At 39.3% G+C, this 14,676-nt stretch overlaps 1 protein-coding gene across 1 annotated transcript in view; it reads right to left on the reverse strand.

Annotated features, from left to right (window-relative positions):
- The window catches only part of NBAS (NBAS subunit of NRZ tethering complex), a 191,303-nt gene that overhangs the window by 77,550 nt on the left and 99,077 nt on the right, over positions 1-14,676 (reverse strand). The window contains exon 40 of the mRNA XM_074579377.1: positions 5,911-6,140. Coding sequence (XP_074435478.1) covers positions 5,911-6,140 — 230 coding nt within the window. The remainder of the gene's footprint in view (positions 1-5,910; positions 6,141-14,676) is intronic.

The raw sequence follows: 14,676 nt of genomic DNA on the forward strand, positions 1-14,676 counted from the left end.
AGACAAGAACAAGTAGTTCTTACGCAATGAAAAGCTCAAAGAATGTAAGAATGTCCATTACCTTGTGAAAGACTTTTTTTTTTTCACCCCCCTTTTCATGCCCAGCCCTTAACTGCTTGTCTCTGCAAGCCTGAGGACTGCCAGAGAAATCCCCACTGAAAGGATGCAGGCACAGTTTGGATGTACCTCCTGTGTTATGCTGCACCAAGACTGGTGCAAAAACAAATTCAGCAGCAGTTCTTGGCCACCCTGCCTGTGTGCTAGCATGTATTTCCAAAGTATCAAAAAATATGCCTATAAAATTATATGAAAAAAATATATGTAGCTGTGCAATAGCATTCAGCTGGAAGTTTGCTGACTACCTTCAACCTCACAGAAATAAAGATTTGGCAGCTCAGAGCAATTTTTTTTTTTTCTATCTTGGTCTCTAAAACCTCTGTTGTATCATACATGTGCATGTGTTTGCTCACAATCACTGTCTTTAACATTTTCTGTTGACATCAATCAGCTACAAAGCGTTAGAACCACCACTAGATTCAATCACAATAAAGGGAAGTGAGATGCGCTTTTCCAGTTGCCCATCCTCATAAGATGATTTAAAAAAAAAAAAAAGTCCAATTTAGAGAAGTGAACTGAAGATTCAAGCCAAGAGCCTCTAGTTTCCGCTCATGTTTGAAGTGGAAAAAGGAGATGGAAGGCTACAGTGGTTTGTTACGTTCTGCAGCAGCAATGCATCAGGGAGAAAAGGCCGTGTCTACACTGGCCAGAGAGCACAGCAGCACAGCAAAAGCATACACAATGGTTCAGAAGCTAATGTCACTAGTAAAAGCTGAAGTATATCCAAAGTGGTTTGATACAGGACCTTCTGGTTTAGTCTTCTAGAAAGGGACCTAGTTCACACGCACCAATATCATTCTGAGAAACCAATAAGCACAAGCTGAGTTATAAAATTCAGATTGCTTGATAATTGCACAACTTTTCCAAAAATCTACAGTAAATATTTCAGATCAGTGATATAAGACAAGGAAGAAGTTGGTGCTAAATCATTAAAATCAACTTCCGATTTCAACATTTTAAGAGAAGGAGTGAAGGGCTGAAGACCTCAGAGCAGGTGAATGAAAAAAAAAAAAAAAAAAGAGGCAGCCACCCAAAAGCTGGCCTCAGGTGAAAGAATAATTTAGAAACCTTATACAACATAGTTGGCCTGAAGCTACATGGGACTTCACCTGATTACTCGAGAATTCCCATTCAGTCTTGCTCTAGCTTCACAAATTCCTTTCCAGATACATTCTGGATATATTTTGCCCAAATAAATTGTTAACTGCTTGAGAACTAACCTTGGCTAAGTCTGTGAGGCACCCAGATCTTTAAATGCTTGATAAATAATGCATAATGAACTCTAATGTCAATATACCAAATATTGAAGAAAAAATTGACAACTATTTGTTAAGTGGTTTTAGCAAATTGCTCATTCTAGTACAAAGCTGTTTTGTAAATAAGATACCATCTCTTCCAGGTGGTGTTCCTGCAAACAGCACTTTCATAAAAGATTAAAAACATGAGGCACTTAATGATAATTCAAAAATAAGAAAAAATATGCTACACAATTCTATTTAATTCACACATTGTTTTCATGAGAAAAATGAAGATTAAGAGTCAACTGAGAAGATTAAAGCAAGGAAACTGCAAGCTGAAGTAGCAATTAATTGGATCTTTCCAACACCCTAATACAGAACTACCACTCTCATCCCCATGCTATGAAGCCTTATTTTTACTACCCCTTTCATACTGTGTTTCGAGCTCTACTTACTGTAAGGAACTTTGTCTTTGTGATATTTACTTTGTGTTTATGAAAGACAGTATCTAAAGGACTCTTGGTTGAGACAGTAAGCAAGCAGGCTGCATCCAAAACAAACATCTACAGTAACAGAAGGATTTTTGTACTGAAGTTACTGTAGATAAACATCAAGATGTAACGTCCACCTACTGATAGGTGTTCAATGAAAAACAGGTAACTCTTATGGAAACGTTAAAAGATGCCAAAATCCATGCAGGCGTAGATTTTATAGATGCAAAGCAGCAGCTTAGTGTTCAAAACCTGAGGTTATACTATTATTCAGCATTTCATATCAATGTTTTTTTACTAACAAATTCCTATTGGAATTCTAGCTGTGAGTAGCTACATAGGTGGAAGACTGTAAACATCCAAATATACTCTTCAAAAGCTTTATGCACAGAGTAGTTCAAAATTAGGTTAAAAAAATACATTAAAAGTTTCCTATTGCACAGAACTCTTCCTTTGACAGTCCAGCAGCTATTCAAGTATGATTGCCTTCAAAACATATAGAATTTAAGTATATTCATGACTTCTTCACAGCTTAAAGTACCTGCATACAGATGTTAATTAAAGGTATTTTTAATATTAAAAGACAGTACTATCCTATATCTTTCTTTTTTTTTCTATTCTGGATAACTGGAAGTGAGACAAAAACATTCTAAATATTAGAACATGCAGTGAAGGCTTCAGTACTTAGAATCATAGAATTGCTGAGGTTGGAAGGGACCTTTAAGATCATCGAGTCCAACCTTTAACCTACCCTGACAAAAGCCACTTCTAAACCATGTCCCTCAGTGCCCCATCTACCCTTTTTTTAAACACCTCCAGGGATGGTGAATCCACCACCTCCCTGGGCAGCCTATTCCAATGTTTAATAACCCTTTCAGTGAAAAAATGTTTCCTAATATCCAATCTAAACCTCCCCTGACGAAACTTGAACCCATTCCCTCTCGTCCTATCACTTGTCACCAGGGAGAAGAGGTCAGCCCCCATCTCTCTACAACCTCCTTTCAGGTAGTTGTAGAGGGTGATAAGGTCTCCCCTCAGCCTCCTCTTCTCCAGGCTAAACAACCCCAGCTCCCTCAGTCATTCCTCATAAGGTTTGTCCTCCAGACCCCTCACCAGCTTTGTAGTCCTTCTCTGGACACGCTCCAACACCTCAATGTCCCTCTTGTAGCGAGGGGCCCAAAACTGAACGCAGTACTCGAGGTGGGGCCTCACCAGTGCCGAGTACAGGGGGATGATCACTTCCCTAGTCCGGCTCACCACACTATTCCTGATACACACCAGGATGCTGTTGGCCTTCTTGGCCACCTGGGCACACTGCTGGCTCATATTCAGCCGGCTGTCAACCAACACCCCCAGGTCCTTTTCTGACGGGCTGCTTTCGAGCCACTCTGCCCCAAGCCTGTAGCGCTGCATGGGGTTGTTGTGACCCAAGTGCAGGACCCGGCACTTGGCCTTGTTGAACCTCATACCATTGGTCTCAGCCCATCGGTCCAGCCTGTCCAGATCCCTCTGCAGAGCCAACCTACCCTCAAGCAGATCAACACGCCTGCCCAGTTTAGTGTCATCTGCGAACTTACTGAGGGTGCATTCAATCCCTTCATCCAGATCATTGATAAAGATATTAAAGAGAACCGGCCCCAGCACCGAGCCCTGGGGGACACCACTTGTGACTGGACACCAACTGGATTTAACTCCATTTACCACCACTCTCTGGGCACGGCCATCCAGCCAGTTTTTTACCCAGCGAAGAGTACACCTGTCCAGGCCATGAGCAGCCAGTTTCTCCAGGAGAATGCTGTGGGAAACGGTGTCAAAAGCTTTGCAAAAATCCAAGTAGATAACATCCACAGCCTTTCCCTCATCCACTAAGTGCGTCGCCTTATCATAGAAGGAGATCAGGTTTGACAGGCATGACCTGCCCTTCACAAACCCATGCTGACTGGGCCTGATCACCCTGTTCTCCTGCATGTGCCGTGTAATGGCACTGAGGAGGATCTGTTCCATGACCTTCCCAGGCACCGAGGTCAGACTGACTGGCCTGTAGTTCCCCGGATCCTCCTTCCGGCCCTTCTTGTGGATGGGTGTCACATTTGCTAACCTCCAGTCAGCTGGGACCTCCCCAGGCGTCCAGGACTGCTCATAAATGATGCAAAGTGGCCTGGCAAGCACTTCCGCCAGCTCTTTCAATACCCTTGGGTGGATCCCATCCAGCCCCATAGATTTGTGCACCTCCAGGTGCTGAAGCAGGTCCCTCACCGTTTCCCTTTGGATTACAGGGGCTTCATTCTGCTCCCCATCCCTGTCTCCTAGTTCAGGGGTCTGGGTGCTCAGGGAACAACTGGTCCTACTGCTGAAGACTGAGGCAAAGACTTCATTAAGTACCTCAGCCTTTTCCTCATCCTTGGTCACTATGTTGCCGGCCCCATCTACTAGAGGACAGAGATAATCCTTAGTCCTCTTCTTATTGCTAATATACTTATAGAAACTTTTTTTGTTGTCCTTGACAACAGAAGCCAGGTTTAATTCTAGCTGGGCTTTGGCCCTCCTGATTTTTTCCCTACATAGCTTCACTACCTCTTTGTAGTCCTCTTGAGTGGCCTGCCCTTCCTTCCAGAGGCCATAGATCCTCTTTTTTTCCCTAAGTTGCAACACTAGCTCCCTGTTTAGCCAGGCCGGTCTTTTTCCCCGACGGCTTGTCTTCTGGCACATGGGGACAGCCTGCTCCTGCGCCTTTAAGACTTCCTTCTTGAAAATCATCCAGGCTTCCTGGGCTCCTTTGCCCTGGAGGACTGCCTCCCAGGGGACTTTGTCAACCAGGCTCCTGAAAAGCCCAAAGTCCGCCCTCCGGAAGTCCAAGGTAGCAGTTCTGCTGACCCCTCTCCTTGCTTCTCGCAGAATCGAAAACTCTATCATTTCATGGTCACTGTTCCCAAGACAGCCTCCAACCTTCACATCCCCCACAAGACCTTCCCTGTTTACAAACAACAGATCCAGCAGGGCACCTTCCCTAGTTGGCTCTCTCACTAGCTGTGTCAGGAAGTTATCCCCAGCACATTCCAGGAACCTTCTAGACTGTTCCCTCCCTGCTGTATTGTATTCCCAGCAGATGTCCAGCAAATTGAAGTCCCCCACGAGGACAAGAGCTCGCGATCTTGAGACTTCTCCCAGCCGTTTATAGAATATTCTGTCTGCCTCCTCATCCTGATTGGGCGGTCTATAACAGACTCCTACTGTGATATCTGCCTTGTTGGCCCTGCCCCTGATTCTTACCCATAAACACTCAGTCTCATTATCACCATCATTTAGTTCAAAGCATTCATAACACTCCTTAACATACAGGGCCACACCCCCGCCTCTCCTTGCTTGCCTATCCTTCCTGAAGAGCCTATAGGCATCCATGGCAGCACTATAGCTATGCGAGTCATCCCACCATGTTTTGCGCTGGCGACTACATCATAATTATCCTGCTGCACAATGGCTTCCAGCTCCTCCTGTTTGTTGCCCATGCTACGTGCGTTAGTGTATAAGCACTTCAGCTGGGCTATAGGTCCTTTCTCCTTTTTACTGGCGGGAGTCACTTACAAATGACTACAGGGGAAAAAATATTGTAATAATTTAGTTAAGCCGACTGTATGTTAAAAATAAAACACAGATTATTAACCTTTTTTTTTAAAATTATAGGTCATTACAAACTTTGATGCTTGGCCATACCCCAATAGATTGCCAGGGCAGGTTTACAGGAGATTAAAGGAAGAGATGAGATCTCTGCTTATGCTCTGATTTCATTCACCTCTTATTAACTTTAATGATAGTAGTTAATAAACAAAGAGTCATAGCTTCCATTAAAAGTTATCAATACATTTATTTGAGCAACATTTCATTTAAGGGGAGTAGTTGAATAGAAAAAGCTCCAGTTGTAGCAGCATTACAATGTAAATATCTAAAGCAACTGGCAACTTATCCCTTCTAAAGGTCAGCACTACTTTCAATTTTCTTTCATGATTTAAAGATTAAAGTAATTCCATTTCAAAGTAAAGGAAATAGACATAATAGACATTACTTACTCTGCCAATCCTAGTATTGTTTCTCTCTTGTACTGTCCATCTGCTGTAAATCTCTGCACATCCACTCCTTTGCCAAGTCCTTGCAGAATCTGAGCTTGAGTGAAATCCAGTAATCGTTCGTTATAGTAATGCAGCTGATTTATCAAAGTTGCGATTTCTTCAGGCCAGTCTGCATAGCCATACTGAGTAACATGCTTTGTGACCATCTGAATCAGCTCTTTTGGATCAGCCTGTGAAAGTAATTTAAGACAAACTAAAAAAAGCCCTGTAGATTTCTAAGAAAAAATTACCATTTTGTAATTGATCCCTGTGTTCAGAAGTGAAAAGCTTTTTTCCATTTTTGAGAATTTTTAAGTACAACAGAATTCCAAATTTTCTGTAAAGGCTATTTGCTATGACTTTAAAATTTGTCCTTTTGGAAAGTTTTAGACTGTTCCATATGCTACAAAAATTCACACAAACTTACCGAATCAAATTAATACTAACAAGCACCTCACTATGACTGAATTAATTTGTTTTTCAAAACCCTCATTTTAATCAATACTGAATTAGGCAAACGATTGGTAAAACACTTCAACAAATCAAAGAAAACTTACCAAATCCCTCCTCAGTTACAAACACTACAAGTTTACTTAAAACCAGAGATTCTACTTTAAAAGAAAGAACGGAAGCAATATTGCAAACTGGGCTTTTTTTTGCTACTGAAATTTCTTATACACTTCTATTATATAGAAGTGATAAAAGGAATAGCTTTGCATTTTAAGTGTCAAACACAAATACTTTCCTATGGCTAGGCTATGGCTAGGCACCTCCACTTGAACGCAGCTGTGTGCAATACGTAATCACTCCGCACACTCAATGCCTTCATTTCTCTCTTCCAGGAAAAAGGAGGCCACCAGCAGCACTATGCCCACAAGGAAGCACCGTGACTTCTCATGTGGCACCCACCGAGGAAGGAGCGCTGCTAAGAGAGCCAACTGCAATTGAAATACTTCCTAAAAGAAGCAGCTAATTTAACTGATGTGACCTCAAGAATGTTGAGTGTACTGAACAGATTTACTTTGTTTTTATTACAGAATAATTCTGCTAAATTAGAAGCTAAACTTATGAACATTAACTAGAGCGCACAGCAGGGTAAAACGTGTACCAAATGTCTGAACCTTGAGGCATGCTTGAATCTTTCTATGACTTGCTGGTCATTCTAAATTGATTTATATTTTTCCTTTTTTTCTTTTCAAGTCTGAGCTGACAGGCTGCTCACCAAGTCATATTAAATGCCACAGGGCATCCTTTTTCCTCTCCACATGATATTTTTTTGAAGCCCTCTAAACATGCAAACTCATTGATTTTACAAACAACATCAGTAGTTCTTTCAAGGTTGCTTAGGAGATTGGTAACAGGATAATAAAACCTCAGAAAAGAGACAGGCAAGCAGAGCAGTGCCTCTGCAATACAATTATATCAGCTGGAAACCAATCCACTGTTTATTATGTACCCTGGTATCTCATTTTAAGTGATACACTAGAATGTGAGCATGAAGACAGGGGAAGTCAGAGCAAGATGAGGAAACCTGTTTAACATAATTGCCTGCATCCTCTGTACAGTCCACTGAGAAAGGCAGGTCCCTCTGACAACCTACGAGGGTAAATTTGCTCTCTTTTACTAAGTTTCCCCTCTCTTCGTTAAGAAGAGTAGAATCCAATGTCAGCACTCTTCTTCCCATGCACAGCCCATGGGATTGTTCAAAAAGTACACAAAGACAAACTGGAAAGTATTTTCAAACAAATACACCAGAACTCCTTCTTCAAAAATAGCTTCTGAAGATGAAAAGATAACATTTTTAATAGGTTTCCTGAATAGCACATAATTTTTCACCTTGAGGCAGAACTGAACTTGAGTATTTACAATAACTTAAAATAATATTAATTACTAAGACCATTTAATTTTTGGTCCATTGTTGTCTTCAATACATTGGGCAATCATCATCTTTAAGTGTGAAATTCCTTTTTAAAAAAAGTAACCTGCTACCTTACTTCCAGTGATAATATTCTGACAAAGCTGTCACCCTCTCAAACGACATCTATCTCTAGCGCCAACCTTCATTCCCCATTTGTTACACTTCCCAAAGAGCATCTGTGTGCAATCTTTCATGCTGCCTGTTTATGCTTCACAGGAACACCTTAAGGCTATTTAATCAGCATTTTCCTGCTAATACTTCTGCCAAATAATACCTACAAAGACGCAATAATAAGCGTGCGGTTTCGCCAGGACTGCTCTCTACCAAATTGGTCATCACTATTTCACTGTTTTTCTTATCTGAACCTCTTCTATCTCTTATTTCAACACCAGGTTATAATAAAAATAAAATTAAAAAACCTGGATCAAGGACCACTGTGTGATACAGGAGTACCACAACAAATAATAATGATGACAAACTGTTACAAGGAGGGAAAGAGAAGGAAGTGGAAGATAATTTGATGTACATGTTGCTTAAATGGACAACATGATCCTTGGATGTAAGTATGAGGAATGAGAAACAAAAATTCAGATTGATGTTTTTCACCAAGGTAATTAATTCCCACTACTAGGTTCTTTTCCAGCTTTGAAGTTCTGAAATACGTTATAAAAGGGATGGCTCTGAGAAGTACCACAAAAATTATTTAAAGCATTTAAGAAACGTGACTTACAGTAATATACAAACAATGTCTTTGGAAGCAGGGTCTATTGAGCTTATTAATGACAGAGTTAGAATAGAATAATAGAATCATATCCGTGTATCTATATCCAGACATATGTAAGGCGAAAATGTGTAACAAACTCTTCAGTCTAGGAGATAAAAGAACAAGATTTGCCAGCTATCAAATTAACACATATATATTCAGACTAAAGAAGACACGAGTTGGTTTTTTATTGCAAGCAGTTGACAAGGATTGTGTTGAACTCTTCACCACCAAAAATCTTTCAATCAAGCGTTGTCCTGTTTTATCCCTTACAAGACCTATGCTCCAAACTATCAGAGCATGTGAAATCAAAAATTAGTTTAGAGAAATCCCACAGCCTGCTTCATGCAAAGCCTATACTGATATCTGATGCGAGACTTTTAGGGTTTTTTAATCTATAAAAAACAATCTTTCCCAAGTTGCAGTTGCTTGCAAAACTAATTTACTGGAATGACGCACAGCTTTCCTTCTCTCAGATTTGTTATCCTACAGATTTAAAGTGTTTTCTTAAGTAACAGTGCTGCTTGTGCAGTACTTATCAGGCATTCAACACAAGCTCAATGAAACAACATAAACAGACAATGTGTTCGGTATCAAGTTGCGCAGAACTAGTATTTCATAATTTTAAGCATTATTTAACATCTCCACATTTTTAATACATGTTTTTTTAAAGGTAAACACAAATATTTCTACATCCATTCAATACCTAATTCAATTAGAGATGATGCTTGTTCTAAAAACACTAATACAGAAAGCTGTATTGCCAGTATTCAAAAAAGCCTTAACCTTTTTTGATTGAAAAGGCCATAACAACTAGCTAGTAATAGTAGCTGGCGACAAAGAAAATTAGCAAAATCTGTAAAGGCTGGCTCTTACTGCATCATTCATAGGGTGTACAAATTCTTTGACTTTGGTAAAATTTTAACAGGTGCTTAAAAAAATAATCCCTACAACAATTAGTGTAAATACAAACTATGACAGGTAAGACTGATAAGAAGTCATACTCAACTTGTCTTCTTTCTGATGTTATCTGTCAAAAAAAAAAAACAAGAAAAAACCCCAAACTGCTACCTAATACACTATTATCTTTGTTGGCTTTCCAGAGTCTTTCAGATAGTTAGAAATTGTGCGTAGGTGTCCAACTCCCTGCTCTGCCAGATAAATCTCCTCCTACACTTCTAGACAGACATTTGAACACAGCTTCCCCTCCCTGCTCATTCAGGAAGGGTATTTTACACAGGAACGCAGCAGCAAACGTAGGATAACTTTCCAGAGAAGCCACAAGAGCTGACCTGAATGTATCATATCCTTAACTCGTGGGCCTCCACAGCATTGCCAAGGGAAATCCCTCATGAACTACCCACCAATGCGTTTTACTCTTCTCTGGGACTAGTGCTACGTTTTACAACAGTGTTGTCTTGGCAATAGTGGCAAAAACTTTGCTTAGGAATTAAAAAAAAAAGGAGAGGAGAGAAAAGAAAAAAACAAAACAAAACAAAAAACCCCCACATCCATCACTTCAGCATAAATCTAATTTAATTCCATGATATTAGATGTGATTCACTCAGCACAAACAAAGACAAGCTGCTGTCAATACTGCAACACCAGCCGTTACCAGTAAAGCCCCAGCTGGAGATCAGCATCCACCTGACTAGATGTTTTAAAGCAGTATTTCTCTTTGACCATCCTCTGGGAGGCACACCTGTAAACCCCTTCAGAGTCTGTATGTCACTGTGGTATTATAAAAGCAACACCGGTTTTAAAAAAAAAAAAAAAAAAAAAGAGATAAGAGGTTTTGATCTTGTAATTTTTTCACCCTGATCCCTAAAATAATCTTCAATTATTTTTTTTTTCCTGGCAAGTTTCTATTTAAAGAGATTTGAAAGAAAAAAGAAAAGTCTTAATTCAGCCATACATATCAGGAAGAAAAAAATGAATCTGAGTCTGTTTTTCTCCTGCTCGTCTCCTGCTCAGGGAGCAGCAACAATCTTACAGCTATAGTAAGAGAGATAAAAAATAAAAAGCTCTACTGGGAACATATCATTGAGATAATATTAGATCATTGTAAGGCTATTTAGCTTGTTTACTTATTTAAGACCAAGAATCCTTCCAATTGTTCTAAAAAGGAATACTATTCTTTCAGTTTTGTTTTTAATGTAAATGATCTTCAGACTGTGATACAGAAATGACGAGGAACACTGATGAGAAAAGCTGCTTAGATCACCAAGGCTAGTCCACTCATAGCCACCTCGGATACGTAAGTGATGTTGTGGACCCTTCTGGATTGAAGTTGCAAAATGTTTCCATCACCTTTTGAACTACAGACTTTTGGTAACGATCAAAAGCTGCAACCACAGTGAACCACAGGAGTCCGAATGGTAATGCAGAGGACATGTCAGTCGTGCCTTGTAACACCGCATCTGTTCTGTACCGTCTTCAGTGGGCCTCAGAGATGATGCTGCAGAGGAAGACACGTACACCAAGCAAAACCTTTGATCTCTTAAGGAGATCTCTTAGTTAGCAAAACTAAGAGATGACAGCACACAGCAAGAGACACCAGGGAGCACAGTATAAAATTCCTGCTACAGACACAGCTGCGCTTTGATCACTATCCTGTGTCTAGCTGTTGCCCATCTCCAGCACTTCTAAGGAAACCAAACCACACCTCTGGAAAGCACTTACATTTCAGGGAGGAGAGCCTTCCCTAATCCTCGTAGCAAGTGCTACAATCCCTGTAGCAAAAGATTCAATATGCTATAAATTTGATGAAGGGGAAGGCAAGAAAAAAAGAAAAAGAAGAATGAAGAGAAGCACCTATAGGCGACACTTTTCCTCATGTACAAAAGCAGGAAAAAAGATTTATAGGAAAGAAATAGTTCACTCAAGAAGTAAAATCCATCCCTCCATAGAACAGCTTTTCATTAATTAAATCGATGACACTTGTCCTCAATTGAGTCTGCTGTCACAGCGTGAGTCAAGATACATTACATTAGACAAAGCACCGCATGAATTTGGGGTGGCCCACCTTTCAGAACACAGCTGTCTCACGCCTGATCTGCTCCAAGCCAAGGATAAAGCGTATGGCTGAGATGGAAGACCAGAGCACCTCAGAAATAAAACCTGTACTGTCACATCACTCAAGTACAAGGATACCTCAACTTTGCCCTCCCACTGCTGCAGCAGCTACTTATATTGTTGGGTGACAACAATGATTTGTTCACGATCAGCTTTAACAACCATTTTTTTAAATGGATACAGGAAGCAGCAAATCCCATCACCCACCAGTGAAACCACACCAAGTCAACATGTAAGGATACCTACTACAATACCTTTTATAAGCTGGAAGATGCATCAGAATAAAGTTGCACAAACTAAGAAAAAAAAAAAATGAAGTAGAGATGAGCTGACCAACAAATCCTCAATTATTGAACCGATAGGCAGGTCTTTTACATTCAGCCAATATTAAAGCAATTTTCTACTTCATATTTATAATCTTAAATGATCCATCAGAAGTTTTTGTAACATACTGTAATGTCTCGAATATATTTAAGGATTTTAAATCCCATTCATACTCTTAAAAAATGCTTGTCATCACAGTACACCAAGAACAAACCATCTCTGTTGTTTTTATTTGTTTTAATAGAAGAAATATTGTATGTTTTGAACAAGCGATGTTGAAATGCAATAGTTGAAAACTGAAAAACTTGCATAAGAAGGCAGCATACGCCACTGCTGCTTCAAGGCCATTATGCTGGAAACTAACTGAAACTTATAAGGACAAAAGGTTGCCCGAGATGCTGGTATGATTAAAGATAGGACGTAAGTGGAGTCCCAGGAATATTTTCTAAAACAAATCCACCAGAAGAGACTGAATAAGGAAGGACTGAGAGTTAAGCTGTTAGTTTTGAATTTTGAATCAGATGTTGCTAGCACACAAAAATAACATTACCTGCTGCTTTTATTTCTGCTTCAGAAATTACACTAAAGACGCTATTAGAATTGGGCTAAGCAGTGTGCAACATCTATTATACAAAACCATGTTCTGCAGGATTTTTTTAACTCTATTTGCAGATGTACTACAATCACTGTCTAGAAATATCAGAATACTCAAAAACCACGAAGAAAATACAGTTAACAAATTTGATTTCATCTATACATTTTGTTTTAAGGTCAAACAGCCACCCTGTCACAAGATTGAATCATACAGCCAGCCAGGATATCTGCAGTGTTTATAGACTATTGAATGTTAATATCTGCATGTTAGTCTACAAATTACCTTGCATTTTTACTGAAGATGTTTTAAGGTAAATTCCTAATAGGTGAAACTTGGTTACAAAAGTAACACATGATCTTTTAACAGCCAGCAGAAGGAGGAACAATGACAATAAAGTGACTTCAAGCCCAAACAAAACCACCTGGTATAAGCTAAATCAACATACTTTCCAATACAGAAGCCAGTACTGCTACAGGAAGAAAAAAAAAAAAAAAAAAGATAATGCAACAGGCTGCTGTTAAGAAATAAAACATAAAAATAATTTGAAAAGTTGTCCAGGCAGTTGTTTTTACAGTTATGTTAAATTACTTGTGTCTGAAGAGTTGAACAAATTGTTCTAGTGCTCTGTTTTAAATACTTTTTTGCTTTGTTTTCTATCAGCTATTCCAGCAAGAACGACAAATAATTAGTCCCAAGAGAAAATGTTTTCATAGTTTCTTTTCTACCTTCTATTCTTCAGACTCTCTCTTACTGGGCAAGATATTGACAACTCAGGTTTAGATAGAAAAATCTCATCTCATTATTTCACCTGAAAGCTGCTTTAGTGGAACTAACACGATATATAAAAGGTTGAAGTGTCAACTGAAAGAACACCTCTGAAAATAGAAAATTACCACGTAGTTTTGAGTGAAGTGTCTACTAATTCATAGTACATAATTCATTTTCCATTTACAGTCAGGATTACTCTCAGTAAATAACATCACAGTTTAGGCAATTGTCCTAACCTTCTGTCCATCTCCCTTTTATCTAAAAAGCCATTGTGCTTTCTTTTCAAATAAATTATGTTATTCTATATTCTTTTAGAATATATCTTTAATCTTGATCTATGTGGCAGCAGTTCTAGTCATATGCAGACTTTGGCACAAACACACACTCATTCTGTAAAACTTCATTACAATATGATACAGTTTTAGTTGAAGTACAATACGGTATCCTTTTAATTTGTAGTTACTTGACTGGATACATGCACATATTTCTGTATCTTACAAATTTAAAGCTTGAAAACTAAATATTCCATGAGCTACATGACAAAACAAACCACACAATTTCCTATTCCCTGACCATTATTAAGATGCCAGAAGTAAAATATTTTTTCATCCTACTCCAGGAGCAGTGCTAGCACTTCTGATTAGAAGCATGAATTTCTCAGTGACCACCTTCTCTTACTATGATGTATGTTTTCATGAATAGCTTCTTACACTAAATTTAGAGAGGCCAATCTAGCATTTATCCTCAACTCTCCAAGACGACAAACAAAGAAACAAACAACAAAACAAACAACCCACCCAACAACCAAACCACCAAAACCAAGAGATGGAGGAGACCGCTCTCTCACGTGATGAGAATTCAGCATTGTCTGAAACGTCACCTATATTGCCAACCCAGATGAATAAAATTTTGCTAAAATATTTTGTGTTCTAAGATGAACAGAAAATTTCAGTCAGGCTGCTTGCAAAATTAATGATGTTTACTGACTGGAGAAAATATTAACAGAAGCACAGAAAAAGAAGGTAAAATAAAGATAGAGCCAATTGACTAGGGGAAGACTGCTTCAGAAAAAGTGTTGGTCATTTTTACACTGGTTCCCAGAGAGGGACAAAACCCTTTGCAAGAAGGAAAGCATTAGTACTTACCTCAACTACCTCCCTTGCATGAAAAACCACAAATGTGCCTCCAGAGGCACACAGGAAAGCTGGACCTCAAACCTCTCCTGAAATGAAAGCCTGTTTTGAAGATCCTCTTTTTAAAAAAGAGTATTTCTGAATAGCTGGC

This window comes from Larus michahellis, chromosome 3 (assembly GCF_964199755.1).
Source record: "Larus michahellis chromosome 3, bLarMic1.1, whole genome shotgun sequence".
NCBI lineage: Eukaryota > Metazoa > Chordata > Aves > Charadriiformes > Laridae > Larus > Larus michahellis.